This window comes from Salmo trutta, chromosome 7, assembly GCF_901001165.1.
Source record: "Salmo trutta chromosome 7, fSalTru1.1, whole genome shotgun sequence".
In the NCBI taxonomy this organism is placed as follows: Eukaryota; Metazoa; Chordata; class Actinopteri; order Salmoniformes; family Salmonidae; genus Salmo; species Salmo trutta.
This window is the reverse complement of record NC_042963.1, coordinates 40,473,144-40,495,996: the sequence shown is the minus strand read 5'-3', so window position 1 is coordinate 40,495,996 and position 22,853 is coordinate 40,473,144. Positions and strand designations below refer to the sequence as shown.

The 22,853-nt window shown below is 45.3% G+C and overlaps 1 protein-coding gene across 4 annotated transcripts in view; it reads left to right on the top strand.

Annotated features, from left to right (window-relative positions):
- Positions 1-22,853, top strand: part of LOC115197407 (thromboxane-A synthase-like) — a 143,525-nt gene that overhangs the window by 53,162 nt on the left and 67,510 nt on the right. For 3 of the 4 annotated variants that reach the window (XM_029758872.1, XM_029758874.1, XM_029758873.1), the window contains 2 exons: positions 8,004-8,100; positions 18,255-18,371. In XM_029758872.1, the coding sequence (XP_029614732.1) occupies positions 8,004-8,100; positions 18,255-18,371 (214 nt within the window). Of the gene's footprint in view, positions 1-8,003; positions 8,101-15,984; positions 16,038-18,254; positions 18,372-22,853 lie in introns of those variants that run through there. The other variant, XM_029758875.1, reaches the window with a different exon arrangement.

Genomic DNA, 22,853 nt, shown 5'->3' with positions numbered 1-22,853 from the left:
TCTGGTCCTTTGGTCTGATATTCATGTTTGGAAACATGCGAGTTCAAGACCAAATAGAGCTGCAGCGCTTGATCAAGACTGCGGGAATAGACCAAGAAATGGTATAGACCAGGAATTAGCCAACAGGCTGTACACAAAACTTGTCCTCCAAAAACTAGACAAAATATTACAGGACAGTACACTTCCCCTTCACTCAAGTCTCAGTCGTAGCAGCAACCTGACTAAGGGAAGAATACTTCTTCTGCAGAAGAAAATATTACAGGACAGTACACTTCCCCTTCACTCAAGTCTCAGTCGTAGCAGCAACCTGACTAAGGGAAGAATACTTCTTCTTCAGAAGAAAATATTACAGGACAGTACACTTCCCCTTCACTCAAGTCTCAGTCGTAGCAGCAACCTGACTAGGGGAGGAAAACTTCTTCAGAAGAAGCTCAGGATGAACAGATATTTTACAGTTTTAGTAATTTAGCAGACACTCTTATCCAGAGCAATTTACAGAAACAATTAGGGTTAAGTGTCTTGCTCAAGGGCACATTGAGCACATTGACATTTTCCCCTAGTCGACTCGGTGAAAGGAGTGTACAGTAAATACGTACTGCACTTACTGTAAATATGTGGCCTATTGCACGTTCATATTAATTTTGTGTATTCTGTGTTTTTATGTTTGATGTACTTTGTCTATTTAGGCACATGACCAAACGAATTTCCCCCTGGTGGGATAATAAAGTTGATCTAATCTAGATTGCTGCTAGATTATCTCTAGGTTGATTATACAGGCCTGCTTATGGACGGCAGATTTTTTTCTTCTTAATAGCACATCAAAGGGAATAGGCTACTGAGTTTCTGTGGTATTTGAGAAAAATAAATTAAATAGTGGAGGAGTAGAGCAGGAAAAATTGGTTTGCCATGGCTAGATTTCGTGCCTAGACCAGAAATGAGAAGTTAAGTCAAAATGCGTGGATATATGCCAAAAGGCATTACTACAGCCTTCAGTAAGAGTAGTCCACGAGGGTGATATTGTCACGCTTGTCGTTGGAAATGGAGGACCAAAACGCAGCAGGGACATGTATAATCATCTTCTTTATTTATGGGAAAAGAAGGGAAAAACCAAACAAACACGTATACAAAAATAACAAAACGATGAACGACAAAATAACAGCCTTGAAGGCAACACAGCAATCCAAGGACAACTCCCACAAATGCACAGACAAACACACCCAACTAATATAGGACTTCCAATAAAAGGCAACACCAAACAGCTGCCTTCAATTGGAAGTCCACCCCAATTAACCCAACATAGAAACACACTCACTAGACTACACATAGAAATACATAAACATAGACCACAACTCAAAACCCTGAAATAATAAATCAAACGCCCTCCTAACACACCACCCTGAACCACATAAAACAAATACCCTCTGCCACGTCCTGACCAAACTACAATAACAATTAACCCTTATACTGGCCAGGACGTGACAGTACCCCCTCTTAAAGGTGCTAACCCCGGAAGCACCTTAAAAAACAAAAAAACAAAAACCCACAACCCCAAACAACAAAACAAATTTCCCCTCTACTAAAAGGGAGGGAAGGGAGGGTGGCTGCCGTCAACGACGGCACTGTGCTACACCCCCCCTCCCCAACCCACCTATATCAGGAGGTGGCTCCGGTTCTGGCCGTTCCAGGCAGTCGGGCCACTCTGGCAGTTCGGGGCAGTCTGACCAGTCTGGCAGCTCGGGGCAGTCTGGCAGCTCGGTGCAGTCTGGCAGCTCGGGGCAGTCTGGCAGCTCGGGGCAGTCCGGCCACTCCGGCAGTTCGGGGCAGTCCGGCCACTCCGGCAGTTCGGGGCAGTCCGGCCACTCCGGCAGTTCGGGGCAGTCTGGCCACTCCGGCAGTTCGGGGCAGTCTGGCCACACTGGCGACTGTTGACTGGCGGGCAGCTCTGACGACTGTTGACTGGCGGGCAGCTCTTACGACTGTTGACTGGCGGGCAGCTCTGACGACTGTTGACTGGCGGGCAGCTCTGACGACTGTTGACTGGCGGGCAGCTCTGACGACTGTTGACTGGCGGGCAGCTCTGACGACTGTTGACTGGCGGGCAGCTCTGACGACTGTTGACTGGCGGGCAGCTCTGGTGACTGTTGACTGGCGGGCAGCTCTGGTGACTGTTGACTGGCGGGCAGCTCTGGTGACTGTTGACTGGCGGGCAGCTCTGGTGACTGTTGACTGGCGGGCAGCTCTTGCCCCGTCAAACAGCCCTTGTGCCCCCCCTAAAAAAAATCTTGGGGGTGCCTCTCGGTCTCCCTTAACTCTGCCCACGTCCATCCTTCCTCCTTGTTCCTCTGCTGCTTGGTCCTGGTGAGGTGGGAGATTCTGTCACACTTGTCGTTGGAAATGGAGGACCAAAATGCAGCAGGGACATGTATACTCATCTTCTTTATTTATGGGAAAAGAAGGGAAAAACCAAACAAACACATATACAAAAATAACAAAACGATGAACGACAAAATAACAGCCTTGACGGCAACACAGCAATCCAAGGACAATCTCCCACAAATGCACAGACAAACACACCCAACTAATATAGGACTTCCAATCAAAGGCAACACCAAACAGCTGCCTTCAATTGGAAGTCCACCCCAATTAACCCAACATAGAAACACACTCACTAGACTACACATAGAAATACATAAACGTAGACCACAACTCAAAACCCTGAAATAATAAATCAAAAGCCCTCCTAACTAACACACCACCCTGAACCACATAAAACAAATACCCTCTGCCACGTCCTGACCAAACTACAATAACAATTAACCCTTATACTGGCCAGGACGTGACAGATATGTGGTTTTTCAAAAAGAAAAGAGAAAGAGGCTCATGGCACATTTATTGAACCACCGTCGTCTCTCAGAACACTCCTCCCTTATCAATTTATCAAAGTTGAAAGCATTCAGTGGTTGTTGGAGAGAAATCTTTCAAAGTTTCTTTATTTTTCATATCAGAAATAATATCAAATACAGTATACATAACATGCTGACTGGACCGGGCATGCGCACATGTTGATTTTGTCCATCCACAAGAGACGCGATCAGGACACACAGGTTGAAATATCAAAACAAACTCTGAACCAACTATATTAATTTGGGGACAGGTTGAAACACACTCAAAATGGATGAAAATTCTACAAAGTGCATTTCAGGTAAAATAACAACTCAATGTTTATATTCCAGGCCATGAATGGCCATTTAGCTAGCTAGCTTGCTGTTGCTAGCTAATTTGTCCTGGGTTATAAACATTGAGTTGTTATTTTACCTGAAATGCATTTTGTAAAATTTTCTCTACTCCGACAATTAATCCACAGATAGTTTCTAGTAATCTCTTCTTCTTCTTCTTCTGTGGACTTTATATGGAGGTTGGCAACCAACTTTAAGATGCATTACCACCACCAACTGGACTGGAGTGTGGACCTCAGATCATCTTTCAATCTCCACTTGGGTATATGCGCCTAAAAACCAATGAGGACATGGGAGAGGTGGGACTTGCAGCGTATCAAGTGTCAAAAATAGAACCAAGTTCTATTTTAGCGCCTGGCTAGGCAGACTCTTTTTGATGCGCGCTAGCAATTTGGATGAAGTACTGAATAACGTGTGTGTACATTTATTTTGCAATGAGTGTGCACGCACCCAACGTGAGCGGTGTGGTCAGCATGCAAGATACCTAATGGACAATCTACAAAAAAAATTATAATAAATACGTTTCTCTGCTAGCAAAATTCACCATGAATGTGGTCAGGCAGAAATATGTGTGCTTTTAATTTATTTTGGATACTTAAATACAGCAGTACCTCACAATGTCAGGAGAAGGTATATACAGTGAGGGAAAAAAGTATTTGATCCCCTGCTGATTTTGTACGTTTGCCCACTGACAAAGAAATGATCAGTCTATAATTTTAATGGTAGGTTTATTTGAACAGTGAGAGACAGAATAACAACAAAAAAATCCAGAAAAGCGCATGACAAAAATGTTATAAAATTATTTGCATTTTAATGAGGGAAATAAGTATTTGACCCCCTCTCAATCAGAAAGATTTCTGGCTCCCAGGTGTCTTTTATACAGGTAAAGAGCTGAGATAAGGAGCACACTCTTACAGGGAGTGCTCCTAATCTCAGCTTGTTACCTATATGGAAGACACCTGTCCACAGAAGCAATCAATCAATCAGATTCCAAACTCTCCACCATGGCCAAGACCAAAGAGCTCTCCAAGGCTGTCAGGGACAAGATTGTAGACCTACACAAGGCTGGAATGGGCCACAAGACCATCGCCAAGCAGCTTGGTGAGAAGGTGACAACAGTTGGTGCGATTATTCACAAATGGAAGAAACACAAAAGAACTGTCAATCTCCCTCGGCCTGGGGCTCCATGCAAGATCTCACCTCGTGGAGTTGCAATGATCATGAGAACAGTGAGGAATCAGCCCAGAACTACACGGGAGGATCTTGTCAATGATCTCAAGGCAGCTGGGACCATAATCACCAAGAAAACAATTGGTAACACACTACGCCGTGAAGGACTGAAATCCTGCAGCGCCCGCAAGGTCCCCCTGCTCAAGAAAGCACATATACATGCCCGTCTGAAGTTTGCCAATGAACATCTGAATGATTCAGAGGACAACTGGGTGAAAGTGTTGTGGTCAGATGAGACCAAAATGGAGCTCTTTGGCATCAACTCAACTCGCCGTGTTTGGAGGAGGAGGAATGCTGCCTATGACCCCAAGAACACCATCCCCACCGTCAAACATGGAGGTGGAAACATTATGCTTTGGGGGTGTTTTTCTGCTAAGGGGACAGGACAACTTCACCGCATCAAAGGGACGATGGATGGGGCCATGTACCATCAAAACTTGGGTGAGAACCTCCTTCCCTCAGCCAGGGCATTGAAAATGGGTCGTGGATGGGTATTCCAAGCATGACAATGACCCAAAACACACGTCCAAGGCAACAAAGGAGTGGCTCAAGAAGAAGCACATTAAGGTCCTGGAGTGGCCTAGCCAGTCTCCAGACCTTAATCCCACAGAAAATCTGTGGAGGGAGCTGAAGGTTCGAGTTGCCAAACGTCAGCCTCGAAACCTTAATGACTTGGAGAAGATCTGCAAAGAGGAGTGGGACAAAATCCCCCCTGAGATGTGTGCAAACCTGGTGGCCAACTACAAGAAACGTCTGACCTCTGTGATTGCCAACAAGGGTTTTGCCACCAAGTACTAAGTCATGTTTTGCAGAGGGGTCAAATACTTGTTTCCCTCATTCAAATGCAAATCATTTTATAACATTTTTGGCATGTGTTTTTCTGGATTTTTTTGTTGTTATTCTGTCTCTCACTGTTCAAATAAACCTACCATTAACATTATAAACTGATCATTTCTTTGTCAGTGGGCAAACGTACAAAATCAGCAGGGGATCAAATACTTTTTTCCCTCACTGTAGTTAGGAGTTAGAATAAAATGTAATAGGATCTCTATTGGTGAAACTACATAACTATACAAACACACAAATGTAATAAGGTTCCCTCTGCATTCATGTATTTGTATAGTAACGATGTTGCCACTATAACCACCGGTTGGTGATGAAACTATACAAAATATCATAACTCTCCTGCGATGATCTGAAGGATCAGGTTACAGTGGGTCCACTCTACAGCGTGCTCTCTCTCATAGAGGGGGAGAGCGGGAAGTCGGCTGTTTTATGACGGTCATAAAATAGGCTGGAAATGGTTCAACTCTGAGACTATCGATCACTACAGAATAATAGTAAATCCTAGACTAGTCTGCAGCTGAAAATTACGTAAGTCTAGTATGAGAATGCCTACAACCGCGGAAGAATCTATTCTATGCAACGACCATCTGTACGCCTGACATATCCTTACAACAGACACTATCCAGAGCTGCTGAGAAAGCGACAACTACGAAAGACATTGTGACTTCTGGGATAGTTAACCAGAGACTCTCTGATGAAATTACTCTCCAGCAGACAGACCGGCGATTCCAACAGAGAAGACAACAACAACATACGGGCGTAAATATATACATTGCAATTATTTTCGAATGAGCGGCCGTTCACATGCAAAGGATAAGCATTTCAATGAATATAATTATCAACTGTGTGTAGTGAATCCATTTTGTATTTCCCGCTCTTTCTGTCCCCACCCTTTCCATGGTCTACCAAGTCGTCATACCGGTTTAGCCTACTAGAGTTTAGCCTACTATTTATAAACATTTTCCCGTGGTGCCCCGACTTCCTAGTTAATTTAAGTTTACATGATTAGTTTAATCACATAATAATAATTACACATAGAGAATTGATTTGATAAAATTAGTCTTCATATTTAGATATGACAAAACACACTAACACACAGAGAAGCCTGCTTACGACTAGTTGGTCTGAGTAGCCAGGCCACTGTGGTGATTATGTTACCCATGCAGGTTACGGAATGGAGCTCCTCTGGGCCAGACAACAAAACCATTACCTGTCCAGCGTGACAGGTGCACTCATAAACAGACACATGGAGTGTTAATGACCGACTGTTTTAAAAGGGTGTCAGAATCTCCCTTCTGATACTGCCAGACCTTTACCCCATGTTATTTAAACCCTGCTACACTGGATGAAGGGGTGCACTGGTAAATGTGTAGTTACATTAGCTTTTGGACTGGGGACAAGACTAGGGCAACATCTTCTCTGGATTACCCTCTTTTAGTGTCACCCAGAGACGAGACTTAACGAGATGGAGCTGCTGTGAGAGAGGATCTTCTCCTTTCCTTTTAACCTCAGCTTTATAACACCAGGCATTATCCCTCCTCTCAGCCTTGTGAAGAATCTCCTATAAGTCCTATATCTCCTATATACAGTGCATTTGGAAAGTATTCAGACCCGTTCACTTTTTCCATATTTTGTTACATTACAGCCTTATTCTAAAATGTATTAAATTAAATGTTTTCCTCATCAATCTACACACAATACCCCATAATGACAAAGTGAAAACAGGTTTGCAAATGTATACTTTTTTTTTTAAGATTGCTAAGTATTCAGACCATTTGCTCTGAGACTCAAAATTGAGCTCAGATGCATCCTGTTTCATTCAGATGCATCCTGTTTCATTGCAAAACAGTGTGTTTTAATCAATTATTTGGTGGTGTGAATATATTTTCTAATAAGAATTTAAAAAAAATGATGTTTCACTATTTTTATTTTTATGAAATTCATTGAGGGTGATGGTCTTCCATTTCCTCCTCTGAGGAGCCTCCACTGATGTGGGGAAGAAACAAGGTGACATAGGACTGACTGACCGGTTAGTCAGTGTCTCCTGGCTAACATTGCAGTGAACTGAAGCAATTCTGAGAGTAACGACCAGACTAGAACAATAAAGAGTGGTACTGTAGAATACAAACAAATCCCTGACTCATTTAAACCCTGTGTTCTGTCAAGCCCATGGCAGGTAGTGAGGGTTGTGTTAAACTTCCATTGTGAGACTCTTCTTCAGTATAGACTCCTCAACAGGTCACATGTCTTAGTCTAAGGTGTGTGGGTGTGTTTTACGCTGCGACTTTGAGTATATTCCTCCCCAGGCCTCACATCCTCTGTGATGATCACAACGTTTGATTGGCATCCTGTTATTTATTGATGTTTGCCCCGCAGCTGTGTGTGTGTTTGTGTGTGTCTGTGTATTTTTGTGTGTCTGTGTATTTTTGTGTGTGTATGCACGCATATACACACGCAAAGTCAGCGGCCATGGGTCAGCGGCAATGTTGGCAACCCACCCGACCCGTCTTGAAACACGGACCAAGGAGTCTAACCAAGGAGTATTTTTCTCCAAACACAACCCATGACACAATGAAAGTGCTACACGCTCATCTCACATGTGATACATTCCCATCTCACATGTGTGTATGCATGCACACGTGTGTCTGGCTTCTCAAACTGTCCTGTATGATGTCCTGTATGTCTCTCCAGATACTATCTAGGCAGGAGGCCCGTGGTGGTGGTAGCTGACCCTGATATGCTCAGACAGATCATGGTGAAGGACTTCAGCACCTTCCCCAACAGAATGGTAAGTCAATGAGGAAAAGGTGATTTTTTTTTTCTTCGATGATTACCTTATTGATGCATTTTGCCAAAGTACTTTTTCTGCTTCTTTTATGTAGCGTATCGAAAGAAAATGATCTGTTTTGAACTGCTTATTTTTAAAGCAGTTTTTGACAAGCTACCTGATGATAATATCGAGATGGGCTATGAAATTTGTACTCTTGTCTGAGCCAGGTCCCTAAATATTCATCAAGATGTCCCATTTTAAAGTAGTCAGAATATGGTCTTCAATTCTGAAACTTACTTCAATGCGAACCCCTGCAGTGAGGAAGCCCTCTGTAGTCAACAGTGTCCTTCTACTGTGAACCTGTAATACGTTTCCAAACTAAAGGAGACACATTTTTAGGGCACGCTCTGACTATGTTCCACTGCATTGCAGGAAGAAAGATGATGTGTCTCTAAAGTTCAGGCTTAATGATTTTGTATAGCCAATAGCCTTTGTCTTGGAGGCCCTAGAGATAGAAGTGTCTGAGAGCAGAGGGGACCAATGCCATCCCAAGGCAGCAGGGTCACAGCTAATGATAAGGTGACACATGTATCAAACAGAAGTCAGAGGTCAGGAGGTTCCAGTTGCTTTCATCATCCACACGCCATATTGGCTTGGAACGTGTCCAAACCAAAAACCATGGATTTCAGGCCATATCCACGCTGGGTTAAAGACTAGAGCTACCGCTCACAAGGGACAGGACATGGACGCATACAAGAAAGAATGCTACGACCTCAGACAAGGCATCAAGCATGCAAAGGCCAATACAGGAGGAAGGTGGAATCCTATTACACTGGCTCCGACACTTGTTGTATGTGACAAGGCTTGCAGAAGATAATGGATTACAAAGGGAAACCCAGCCATGAGCTGCCTAACGATGCAGAACTCCCAAACGAGCTAAATGCCTTTTATGCTTGCTTCGAGGAATATAACACTGTGCCTTGCGTGAAAGCCTCTGTTTTCCAGATGACTGTGTGATCTCGCTCTCCGTGGCCGATGTGATCAAAACCTTTAAACAGGTTAACAATCACAAGACCGCCGGGCCAGACGGAATACCAAGGCGCGTACTCAAAGCATGCACAGACCAGCTGGCAAGTGTCTTCACAGACATTTTCAATCTCCTTGTCCCAGTCTGTGATCCTAACATGTTTCAAGCTGGCCACCATTGTCCCTGTTCCTAAGAGCTCCACGGTAACCTGCCTAAATGACTATCGCCCTGTAGCACTCACATCTGTAATTATGAAGTCCTTTGAAAGGCTGGTCATGACACACATCAACACCATCATTCCAGACACCCTAAGACCCACACCAATTTGCATACTGCCCCAACATATCCACAATCTCAGTTGCACGTCACACTGCCCTCTCTCACCTGGACAAGAGGGGAAATAACGATGTGAGAATGCTGCTCATAGCGTTCAACACCATAGTCCCCTCCAAGCTCACCACCAAGCTCGGGATCCTGGGACTGAACCACTCCCTCTGCAACTGAATCCTGGACTTCCTGACGGGCCGGTCCCAGCTGGTGAGGATAGGCAACAACACCTCCGCCACGCTGACCCTCAACATGGGGGCCCCTCACGGGTGTGTTTATTCCCCTGCTGTACTCCCTGTTCACCCAAACTGCGAGCCACGCATGACTCCAACACTATCATCAAGTTTACTGACGACACGACGGTGGTAGACCTGCTCAGAAATGGTGATGAGACAGGCTGCAGGGAGGAGGTCAGAGACTTAGCAGCGTGGTGCCATGATAACAACCTCTCCTTCAACATCAGTAAGATTAAGGAGCTGATAGTGGACTATAGGAGAAAGAAGGGAGCGAACACCCCTGTCCATATTGAGGGGCTGTTGTGGAGCAGGTCACAAACTTCAAGTTCATTGTCTTCCACATCACTAAGGACTTAACATGGTCCACACCCGCACAGTCACGAAGAGGGCACGGCAGCACCTCTTCCCCCTCAGGAGGCTGAAAAGATTTGGCATGGGCCATCTGATCCCCAAAAAGTTTTACAGCTCCACCATCGAGAGCATCTTGACGGGCTACATCACCATTTGGTATGGCAAATAAACCGCTCTTGACCGCAAAACGCTACAGAGGGTGGTTCAGACAACCTAGTATATCACTGGGGCTGAGCTCCCTGCCATCCAGGACCTCTATATCAGGCGAATTCAGAGGAAGGCCCGAAAAGATGGCAAAAACTCTAGCCACCCAAGCCATAGACTGTTCACTCTGCTACCGTCCAGCAAATGGTACAGGAGTATCGGATCACGGACCAACAGGATCCGAGACAGCTTCGACCCCCAAGCCATAAGACTGCTAAATAGTCAATTAACGGTACCTGAACTATCTGCACTGTCTCTATCTTGCACTGACCCTACGACACTCACTAGACTATACAGTGCCTTCGGAAAGTATTCAGAACCATTGACTTTTTCCACATTTTGTTATGTTAGTTTTATTCTAAAATGTATTAAATTCATTTTTTCCCTCATCAATCTACACACAATACCCCATAATGACAAAGCGAAAACAGGTTTTTAGAATCTATTGCAAAAAAAACAGAAATACTGTCACGTCCTGACCAGTAAAGGGGTTATTTGTTATTGTAGTTTGGTCAGGACGTGGCAGGGGGGGTGTTTGTTTTATGTGGTTCGGGGTTTGTTGGGATATGTGTTTATGTGGGGTGTTTGTTTAGAGTATTCCGGGGTTTTTGGTTATGTTCTATGTTTTGTATTTCTATGCTGTGTCTATGTTGTGTATTTCTTTGTGTTGGCCTTGTATGGCTCTCAATCAGGAACAGCTGTACATCGTTGTTGCTGATTGGGAGTCATACTTAGGTAGCCCTGTTTTCACCTGTCCTTTGTGGGACGTTGTTTTTGCACTGCTGTGTGTGTAGCCTGCATTACTGTTCGTTCGTTCGTTTTCTTGTTTTGTTTTGTCAGTGTTCTAATAAACATTAAAATGAGCACTCAACCCGCTGCGCCTTGGTCCACTATATACGACGACCGTTACAGAACTTCCCACCACCAACGGACTAAGCAGCGGGGTAAGGAGCTTGAAAGGAGTGATTTTGAGTTGTGGACTTGGGAGGAGAGTTTAGCCGGAGAGGGACCATGGAGGAAGGCTGGAGTGGACCGGGACTGTTATATTGGTACACGGTTGGCATTTGAGCCTGAGAGGCAGCCCCAATAAAAAAATTTGGGGGGTGCACACGGGTAGTTTGGCTGGGCCAGGGTTAAGCCCCAAGCCAACTCCCCGTGTCCAACTCGTCCTGTTCCTGCTCCTGGCACTAGCCTTGGGGTGCGTGTATCCAGTCTGGTACCTCCACTACCAGCCCCACGCATCAGGCTTTCAGTGCGCAGTCCCCCTCCAGAGCTTCCGACGACAGTACCCAGTCCAGAGCTTCCGGCAATAGTGCCTCATCCAGAGCTTCCGGCAACAGTGCCCCGTCCAGAGTGTCCGGCGACAGTGCCCCATCCAGAGTGTCCGGCGACAGTGCCCCGTCTAGAGATGGCCCACAGTCCGGAACCGAGAGAGACGGCCCACAGTCCGGGACCGAGTGAGACGGCCCACAGTCCGGGACCGAGTGAGACGGCCCACAGTCCGGGACCGAGTGAGACGGCCCACAGTCCGGGACCGAGTGAGATGGCCCACAGTCCGGGACCGAGTGAGACGGCCCACAGTCCGGGACCGAGTGAGACGGCCCACAGTCCGGGACCGAGTGAGACGGCCCACAGTCTGGAACCGAGTGAGACGGCCTACAGTCCGGGACCGAGTGAGACGGCCTACAGTCCGGGACCGAGTGAGACGGCCTACAGTCCGGGACCGAGTGAGACGGCCTACAGCCCGGGACCGAGTGAGACGGCCTACAGTCCGGGACAGAGTGAGATGGCCTACAGTCCGGGACCGAGTGAGACGGCCTACAGTCCGGAACTGAGAGAGACGGCCTACAATCCGGAACCGGCGCAGCCAGAGTCGCCCTACAGTCCGGAACCGGCGCAGCCAGAGTCGCCCTACAGTCCGAAACCGGCGCAGCCAGAGTTGCCCTACAGTCCGGAAACCGGCGCAGCCAGAGTTGCCCTACAGTCCGGAACCGGCGCAGCCAGAGTCGCCCTACAGTCCGGAACCGGCGCAGCCAGAGTCGCCCTACAGTCCGGCGCAGCCAGAGTCGCCCTACAGTCCGGCGCAGCCAGAGTCGCCCTACAGTCCGGCGCAGCCAGAGTCGCCCTACAGTCCGGCGCAGCCAGAGTCGCCCTACAGTCCGGCGCAGCCAGAGTCGCCCTACAGTCCGGCGCAGCCAGAGTCGCCCTACAGTCCGGCGCTCCCAGAGTCGCCCTACAGTCCGGAATCGGCGCAGCCAGAGTCGCCCCACAGTCCGGCGCAGCCAGAGTTGCCCCACAGTCCGGCGCAGCCAGAGTCGCCCCACAGTCCGGCGCAGCCAGAGTCGCCCCACAGTCCGGCGTTCCCAGAGTCGCCCTACAGTCCGGCGCTCCCAGAGTCGCCCTACAGTCCGGAGCTCCCAGAGTCACACTACAGTCCGGAGCTCCCAGAGTCGCCCTTCTGCCCGAGGTCTACAGCGAAGCGCTTCAGCCCGAGGTCTACAGCAACGCGCTTCAGCCCGAGGTATTCAGCGGGGGTGGACAGGTTAGGTGGGGGACTAAGGCCAGAGCCTGAGCCACCTCCACAGTAGGCGGATTGAGGAGGGGGGGTGTAGCACTGGAACCGTCGGTGACGGTAGCCACCCTCCCTTCCCTCCCTTTAGTTTGGGGGGTTAATTTTTGTGTTTATTTTTTGTGTGAGGTGCATCCGGGGTCTGCACCTTTGAGGGGGTACTGTCACGTCCTGACCAGTAAAGGTTTTTTTTGTTATTGTAGTTTGGTCAGGACGTGGCAGGGGGGTGTTTGTTTTATGTGGTTCGGGGTTTGTTGGGATATGTGTTTATGTAGAGGGGTGTTTGTTTATAGTATTCCAGGGTTTTTGGTTATGTTCTTTGTTTTGTATTTCTATGCTGTGTCTATGTTGTGTATTTCTTTGTGTTGGCCTGGTATGGCTCTCAATCAGGAACAGCTGTACATCGTTGTTGCTGATTGGGAGTCATACTTAGGTAGCCCTGTTTTCAACTGTCCTTTGTGGGAAGTTGTTTTTGCACTGCTGTGTGTGTAGCCTGCATTACTGTTCGTTCGTTCGTTCGTTTTCTTGTTTTGTTTTGTCAGTGTTCTAATAAACGTTAAAATGAGCACTCAACCCGCTGCGCCTTGGTCCACTATATACGACGACCGTTACAAATACCTTAATTACATAAGTATTCAGACCATTTACTATGAGCCTCTAAATTAAGCTCAGGTGCATCCTGTTTCCATTTATCATCCTTGAGATGTCACCCTTCTAGAACTTGATTGGAGTCCACCTGTGGTAAATTCAATTGAATGGACATGATTTGAAAAGGCACACACCTGTCTATATAAGGTCCCACATTTGACAGAGCATGTCAAAGCAAAAACCAAGTCATGAGGTCGAAGGAATTGTCCGTAGAGCTCTGAGACAGTATTATGTTGAGGCACAGATCTGGAGTACCAAAACATTTCTGCAGCATGGAAGGTCCCCAAGTACACAGTGAACTCCATCATTCTTAAATGGAAGAAGTTTGGAACCACCAAAACTCTTCCTGGAGCTGGCCGGTCGGCCAAACTGAGCATTCGGGGGAGAAGGGCCTTGATCAGGGAGGTGACCAAGAACCTGATGGTCACTCTGACATAGCTTTAGAGTTCCTCTGTGGAGATGGGAGAACCATCCAGAAGGACAACTATCTCTGCAGCACTCCACCAATCAGGCCTTTATGGTAGAGGGGCAAGACGGAAGCCACTCCTCAGTAAAAGGCACATGACAGCTTGCTTGGAGACACCTAAAGGACTCTCAGCCCATGAGAAACAAGATTCTCTGGTCTGATGAAACCAAGATTGAACTCTTTGGCCTGAATGCCAAGTGTCACGTCTGGAGGAAACCTGGCACCATCCCTATGGTGAAGCATGGTGGTGGCAGCATCATGCTGTGGGGATGTTTTTCAGTGGCAGGGACTGGGAGACTAGTCAGGATTGAGGGAAAGATGAACAGAGCAAAGTACAGAGAGATCCTTGATGAAAACCTGCTCCAGAGCGATCAGGACCTCAGACTGGGGCCAAGGTTCACCTTCCAACAGGACAACAACCCTAAGCACACAGCCAAGACAACGCAGGAGTGAGCCAGCTGCAACTTTTCTAGGTCTTTCTTCGCTGCACATAGGGCTGTGGCGGTCGTGACATTTTGTCAGCCGTTGATTGGCATGCAAATATCTGCCAGTCTCACGGTAATTTACCGTTAATTAGCATAAACATGTTTAGCATCTCCAGCTTCCACGCATAGGTTACAAGCCACTGATGTGGTCCTTTGGAACATCTACTGTAACTGAATAAAATATAAAGGATTTTTTTCCAAAATGATTTCTGAGGGATTTGGCAAATCCGTCTATCTGTGCGGAGTGGTTTAACAAAGAAACAGGTCCTCCTATATGCTTAACTTAGAGTTATTTATGCAACTTTAATTGGGATACAAACGTTAGAATGTTTTAGAAATCCAAACATATAGGCTAAGGCTGCATGATGCATCTCTAATGATGATTTGAAAAAAGTTGCATGAAAGGGAAGCACTCTGCTCTGTTTCTTGCGCAGCCTGGATACACTTCATCAGTCTCTCATTCACACACACTTCATCAGTCTCTCATTCACAATTTGACAAGCACTTGATAATGTTCTCACCCATGAGACTATTCTCAATTTAACTAATAATATATATGTGGAATTATATTTGATTTAGAATGGCCCTCAAAAAAAGTCTGTACATTTTTATTTAACTAGGCAAGTCAGTTAAGAACAAATTCTTATTTACAATGACGGCCTAGGAACAGTGGGTTAACTGCCTTGTTCAGGGGCAGAGCAACAGATTTTTACCTTGTCAGCTTGGGGATTTGATCTAGCAACCTTTCGGTTACTGGCCCAACGCTCTAACCACTAGGGTACCTGCCGCCCCATCATCTGTAGCCTGTACTCGAATAACAAATGGAGGTTAAGTGCGGTCACATTTTTAATATGCCTGGTATTCTACACCGGTTGTAAGGCAGATTAAGGTACTTCATTTTAAGAATTGAGCAATAAATATAGCAGCATCAGAAATCTGAGATCCTCTTTTAAATAGTGGCAAGTCAAAACTCTCTTTTCACATGCAATTGCACAATGACTGGGCTTATAAGAACACATGCTTCACTAGGCTCTGCAGGATATGGGCTCTCCAACCCTGTTCCAGGGGTCTTGGGCCTATAGGCTACACTTAGAGTTATTGGCCACTTTAGTTGTGATACAAACGTATAAAAACATGTAGCCCTATGGACTAGGCTACATGATGCATGTGACTATGACTAGAAAAAGTTGCAAAAAAAATGCATGCGCTGTTTTTTTGCCTTACACACGCTGGGCATCATTCACAAGTGATAATAGTCTCACCCGACTATTCTCATTGTAATCTTGTCTTTGCATATACTAAATCATATACAGTACTCATTCAAGGGTTTTTCTTTATTTTTTACTATTTTCTACATTGTAGAATAATAGTGTAGAAATCAAAACTATGAAATAACACATTTGGAATCATGTAGTAACCAAAAAAGTGTAACACTACAATGTAGAAAATAGTAAAAATAAACAAAATCCCTGGAATGAGTAGTTGTGTCCAAACTTTTGACTGGTACTGTATGTGTGAAATTTGTTTTGATTTAGAATGGACCATTATCATGCACCTGTCGGAACAGGGGAAAAATACATGTTATCCGTATGAGTCTCGAATGGAGGACGTGTTTCCCACAGTTCATTTTCACGCCAGCCAGGTAGGCTACTCTAGTTGTAAAGCAAAGCAATGTGCTTAATATTAGGAAAGTTGAGAAATAAAAATTGTAAGCCTACAGAAAGCGGATGCGATCCTCCTCTTTATAATAGGGGCCATAAAAACGTTGTTTTCTCACTAAATTGAATAGCATAGCCTATAGAAATGTTGTGCAACATGGGCTTATAGGAACACTTCTTTAATTATATGCATCAATCAGCTATGAGGAGCTGGCTCTCGTTGCACAACAGGTGATCCTATTCCGCTCAAACTCAGAATGCCAGGTTTCTCATGAAGTGTTTGATGTGATTTCCTAATGCATTTGCATTGATGACAGAGTAATCAGAGGGACAATAGAGCCCTGAGTACCAAGCCATTAGGACCTGATGGAGGGACAATAGAGCACTGAGTACCAGCCATTACTGGCTGTTAGCAAGTTTGGTAGGCCAGTAATGACCATTTAGCAGACGCTTTAAATAAACGCTGGCTCGTATCAAACAAACATTCTAAATTCCAACATTCTAACTTATTGCCTGGTTTGATTGTGTGATGTCATCATGGGTATTTTTGTGATTCAGAATTACCCTGACAATGGAACAGGGTGGTGGCTATATTGTATTGTGAATCATATGTATTTCTATTTTTGGCAACCAGAATAATCATGGCAATCATGCACATCATGTAAAATACAACTCCCAATACAGTATATAGAGGGATGTTAACACCAATCACCCAGAAATGTTGTGGTATGTATGCAGCGCACACCACACATATACAGCCATTAGATCAGGGCGGATACAGGAGCTTAGTGAAATGTTTTACCTGTTTGATTTAGTGAATTTGACTCATACACTCTTCGGCTATCCCCATGGGAGAACCTGCTTTTGGTTCCAGGTAGAACCCTTTCTGCTTCCAGGTAGAACCATTTTGGGTTCCATGTTGAACCTAAAAGGGTTCTACTTGGAACCAAATGGGTTCTACCTGCAACCAAAAAGAGTTCTTGAACCCTAAGAGTGTATGATGTTTACTGGTCAGCTTCCCGTTCCCAAACTCCTGACTCATTGTTCACTTAACAACCAGTCTAGCAGTAGCTCACAGAGCGCTGGATGTGCGTATGGTGCTGAGATCTGGGCCCTGCTGTGTGTATGGGATTCGTATTATGGAGATGTGGCACTTGCTGTGTTACTGAGTGGTGTATGCGATAGTGTAGTGTTGAGATGTGGGTCTTGCTGTGCATATGTGTGAGTGTGTGGGTGTGTGTATGCATGTGTGAGTGCATGTGTGCATGTGTGTATGTTCCAGAGCCCCTACACCATCTGCAACCAGCAGTAGGAGCAGACCCATAAAATAGTCTCCATGGAGGCATAGACACAAACACACCTCACTGTAATGCTGTGGCCTCAAAAAATATGAATGGTTTATTTTAATCAAGCACTCTAAACTACCGAACAACAGTTTCCTTTTCCATAAATGTTATTGTGTTAGTGCACTACTTAAATCTTACCGATGGAACATTACCAAGACACACCGATGAAGAAATTATACATTTTATTACATTGTGTCTGGAATATTATACTAGCATGGGAAAATGCTAATACATAAAAATTATAGATACTGTTTAAACAAGTAAACATCACAACATAAAACATGTGGTATTGTCAGCCAGAACGCACCTGCATTGGTCAACTAATGCTTTATGAACATTTATGAACACCTTATAACCATTTATGAACATCTATGAACACCAATAGGTAAGGGATCAGTGTTAGCTCAGAGCTCAGGTCACGTGGCAATGTTCTGTATTCCTCTGGATTTCCACTGTATCTCCAGATCTTCAGTATTCTAGCATTGTATCCAGTGTTAGTTCCACCACAGAGGACCATAGGCTCTAAGGACAGTGAGGACCATTGACTACATGCGCTCTGGAAAGGAACACAAGAGAGGACAGGCTGGGCATGCTGATTCCTCCATCTCTTCCTGAGTACTAAGATCTAACCTGGGGGCAAGGTAGTGGGGGCAGGGGCTGGGTGGTGAGGGAGACATACACACACTGACCTGTGGTTCTGGTCTCAGACTTCTGAATCACCTAAATACAATACAGAGGGAGGGATCTGTGCGTGGTTGCATGCGAGTGCGCACATACTTTATGTGCATGATCAGTACAGGTATTTTGAAGTTTGAATATTCTTGAAATGTTGTCTCCCTCGTCTCTTCTCTGCAGACAATCCGTGCCGCTACTAAGCCCATGAGTGACTGTCTGCTGATGCTGAGGAACGAGCACTGGAAGAGAGTACGCAGCATCCTCACCCCCTCTTTCAGCGCAGCCAAGATGAAAGAGGCAAGACAAGACCCCCTTACCTCTTCCTCTTTTCACTCCTCTCCTCTTCATCCATCTACCCTTCACCCATCTCCTCTCCTCCTCTCTTCACCCCCCCTACCCTTCACCCATCTCCTCTCCTCACCCTTCTACCCTTCACCCATCTCATCTCCTCCTCTCTTCAATCCTCTCACACAATCATCACCCATCTCCTCTCCTCCTCTCTTCATTTCTCTCCTCTCAAACCATCATCACCCATCTCCTCTCCTCCTCTCTTCACTCCTCTACCCTTCACCCATCTACTCTCCTCCTCTAACACCACCACCATCATCACTCATCTCTTCTCCTCCTCACCCACGTTTCTTACCTTTTTGATGTTGTACAGCCAAGTGTTGAATTTAGCATGACAAGCCAGGGGTTATATACAGTTGAAGTCGGAAGTTTACATACACCTTAGCCAAATACATTTAAACTCAGTTTTTCACAATTCCTGACATTTAATCATAGTAAAAATGTCCTGTCTTCGGTCAGTTAGGATCACAACTTTATTTTAAGAGTGTGAAATGTCAGAATAATAGTAGAGAGAATTATTGATTTCAGCTTTTATTTCTTTCATCACATTCCCAGTGGGTCAGAAGTTTACATACACTCAATTACTATTTGGTAGCATTGCCTTTAAATTGTTAAACTTTGGTCAAACGTTTTGGGTAGCCTTCCACAAGCTTCCCACAATAAGTTGGGTGAATTTTGGCCCATTCCTCCTGACAGAGCAGGTGTAACTGAGTCAGGTCTGTAGGCCTCCTTGCTCACACGCTTTTTCAGTTTTTATTTTTGTATTTTTTTTATTTCACCTTTATTTAACCAGGTAGGCTAGTTGAGAACAGGTTCTCATTTACAACTGCGACCTGGCCAAGATAAAGCAAAGCAGTTTGACACATACAACAACACAGAGTTAGACATGGAATAAACAAACATAGTCAATAATACAGTACAAAAATCTATATACAGCATGTGCAAATGAGGTAGGATAAGAGAGGTAAGGCAATAAATAGGCCACGGTGGCAAAGTAATTACAATATAGCAATTAAACACTGGAATGGTAGAATGTGCAGAAGATGAATGTGCAAGTGGAGATACTGGGGTGCAAAGGAGCAAGATGGATAAATAAATACAGTATAGGGATGAGGTAGATTGGATGGGCTATTTACAGATGAGCTATGTACAGGTGCAGTGATCTGTGAGCTGCTCTGACAGTTGGTGCTTAAAGCTAGTGAGGGAGGTAAGAGTCTCCAGCTTAAATTATTTTTGCAGTTCGTTCCAGTCATTGGCAGCAGAGAACTGGAAGGAGAGGCGGCCAAAGAAAGGATTGGCTTTGGGGGTGACCAGTGAGATATACCTGCTGGAGCGCGTACTACGGGTGGGTGCTGCTATGGTGACCAGTAAGCTGAGATAAGGTGGGGCTTTACCTAGCAGAGACTTGTAGATGACCTGGAGCCAGTGGGTTTGGTGACGAGTATGAAGCGAGGGCCAGGCAACGAGAGCATACAGGTCACAGTGGTGGGTAGTATATGGGGCTTTGGTGACAAAACGGATGGCACTGTGATAGACTGCATCCAATTTATTGAGTAGAGTGTTGGAGGCTATTTTGTAAATGACATCGCCGAAGTCAAGGATCGGTAGGATGGTCAGTTTTACAAGGGTATGTTTGGCAGCATGAGTGAAGGATGCTTTGTTGCGAAATAGGAAGCCGATTCTAGATTTTGGATTGGAGATGTTTAATGTGAGTCTGGAAGGAGAGTTTACAGTCTAACCAGACACCTTGAAATTTGTAGTTGTCCACATATTCTAAGTCAGAACCGTCCAGAGTAGTGATGCTGGACGGGCGGGCAGGTGCGGGCAGCGATCGGTTGAAGAGCATGCATTTGGTTTTAGTAAGGTTTAGGAGCAGTTGGAGGCCACGGAAGGAGAGTTGTATGGCATTGAAGCTCGTCTCGAGGTTAGTTAACACAGTGTCCAAAGAAGGGCCAGAGGTATACAGAATGGTGTCGTCTGCGTAGAGGTGGATCAAAGAATCCCCAGCAACAAGAGCGACATCATTGATGTATACAGAGAAATTGAACCCTGTGGCACCCCCATAGAGGCTGCCAGAGGTCTGGACAACAGGCCCTCCGATTTGACACACTGAACTCTATCAGAGAAGTAGTTGGTGAACCAGGCGAGGCAATCATTTGAGAAAACAAGGCTGTTGAGTCTGCCAATAAGAATGTTGTGATTGACAGAGTCGAAAGCCTTAGCCAGGTCGATGAATACGGCTGCACAGTAATGTCTCTTATCGATAGCGGTTATGATATCGTTTAGGACCTTGAGTGTGGCTGAGGTGCACCCATGACCAGCTCTGAAACCAGATTTCATAGCGGAGAAGGTACGGTGGGATTCGAAATGGTCGGTAATCGGTTTGTTAACTTGGCTTTCGAAGACCTTAGAAAGGCAGGGTAGAATAGATATAGGTCTTTAGCAGTTTGGGTCTAGAGTGTCTCCCACTTTGAAGAGAGGGATGACCACGGCAGCTTTCCAATCTATGGGAATCTCAGACGATACGAAAGAGGTTGAACAGGCTAGTAATGGGGTTGCATCAATTACGGTCCAGATTGTCTAGACCGGCTGATTTTTAGGGATCCAGATTTTGCAGCTCTTTCAGAACATCAGCTATCTGGATTTGGGTGAAGGAGAAGTAGGGGAGGTTTGGGCGAGTTGCTGTGAGGGGTGGAGGGCTGTTGATCGGGGTAGGGGTAGCCAGGTGGAAAGCATGGCCAGCCGTAGAAAAATGCTTATTGTAATTCTCAATTATAGTGGATTTTTGGTGGTGAGAGTGTTTCCTAGCCTCAGTGCAGTGGGCAGTGTCCCAGAACTTTTTTGAGCTTGTGCTACAGGATGCAAATTTCTGCTTGAAAAAGCTAGCTTTAGCTTTCCTAACTGCTTTCCTAACTGCCTGTGTATATTTGTTCCTAACTTCCATGAAAAGTTGCATATCACAGGGGCTGTTCGATGCTAATGCAGAACGCCACAGGGTGTTTTTGTGCTGGTCAAGGGCAGTCAGGTCTGGAGAGAACCAAGGGCTATATCTGTTCCTGGTTCAATTTTTTTGAATGGGGCATGCTAATTTAAGATGGTGAGGAAAGCATTTTTAACGAATAACCAGGGATCCTCTACTGACGGGATGATGTCAACATCCTTCCAGGATACCCGGGCCAGGTCAATTAGAATGGCCTGCTCACTGAAGTGTTTTAGGGAGCGTTTGACAGTGATGAGGGGTAGTCGTTTGACCGCAGACCCATTACGGATGCAGGCAATGAGGCAGTGATCGCTGAGATCTTGGTTGAAAACAGCAGAGGTGTATTTGGAGGACAAGTTGGTTAGGATGATATCTATGACGGTGCCCGTGTTTACAGATTTGGGGTTGTACCTGGTGGGTTCATTGATAATTTGTGTGAGATTGAGGGCATCAAGCTTAGATTGTAGGATGGCCGGGGTGTTAACCTCTCTGGGGTATGTGGGACGCTAGCATCCCACCCGCAGGACACACTATTCAACAGCCAGTGAAATAGCAGGGCGCCAAATTCAAAACAACAAAAATCTCATAATTCAAATTTCTCAAACATACAACTATTATATCCCATTTTAAAGATACCCTTCTCGTTAATCCAACCACATTGTCCGATTTCAAAAAGGCTTTACGGCGAAAGCATAACATTAGATTATGTTAGGACAGCGCCGAGACAAGAAAAACCACACAGCCATTTTCCAAGCAAGGAGAGGCGTCACAAAAACCAGAAATACAGCTAAAATTAATCACTAACCTTTGATGATCTTCATCAGATGACACTCATAGGACTTCATGTTACACAATACATGTATGTTTTGCTCGATAAAGTTCATATTTGTAACGGTTGTCTTTGGAAGAAGAGGACCAAGGTGCAGCGTGGAATTTGTTCATCTTTTATTTTGGATGAAAAAGCACTTCACAAAGAAAAAAAACAAACGACAGCCAAACAGTTCTGTCAGGTATACTCACAAAACAGAAAATAACTACCCACAAACCCCAAACGAAAACAGGCTGCCTAAGTATGACTCCCAATCAGCGACAACGATGTACAGCTGTCCCTGATTGAGAGCCATACCAGGCTAAAACTAGAAATACAAAGCATAGAAAAAAGGACATAGAATGCCCACCCAAATCACACCCTGCCCAAACCTAAATAGAGACATAAAAAAGGATCTCTCAGGTCAGGGCGTGACAATATTTATATCCAAAAACCCCATTTTACATTGGCGTGTAATGTTCAGAAATGTTTTGCCTCCCAAAACTTCCGGTGAATGAGCACATCAATTTACAGAAATACTCATCATAAACGTTAATAAAATATTCAACTCTTATTCAAAGAATTATAGATATTATAGATGGACAGATTAGTGATTAATTTTAGCTGTATTTCTGTTTTTTGT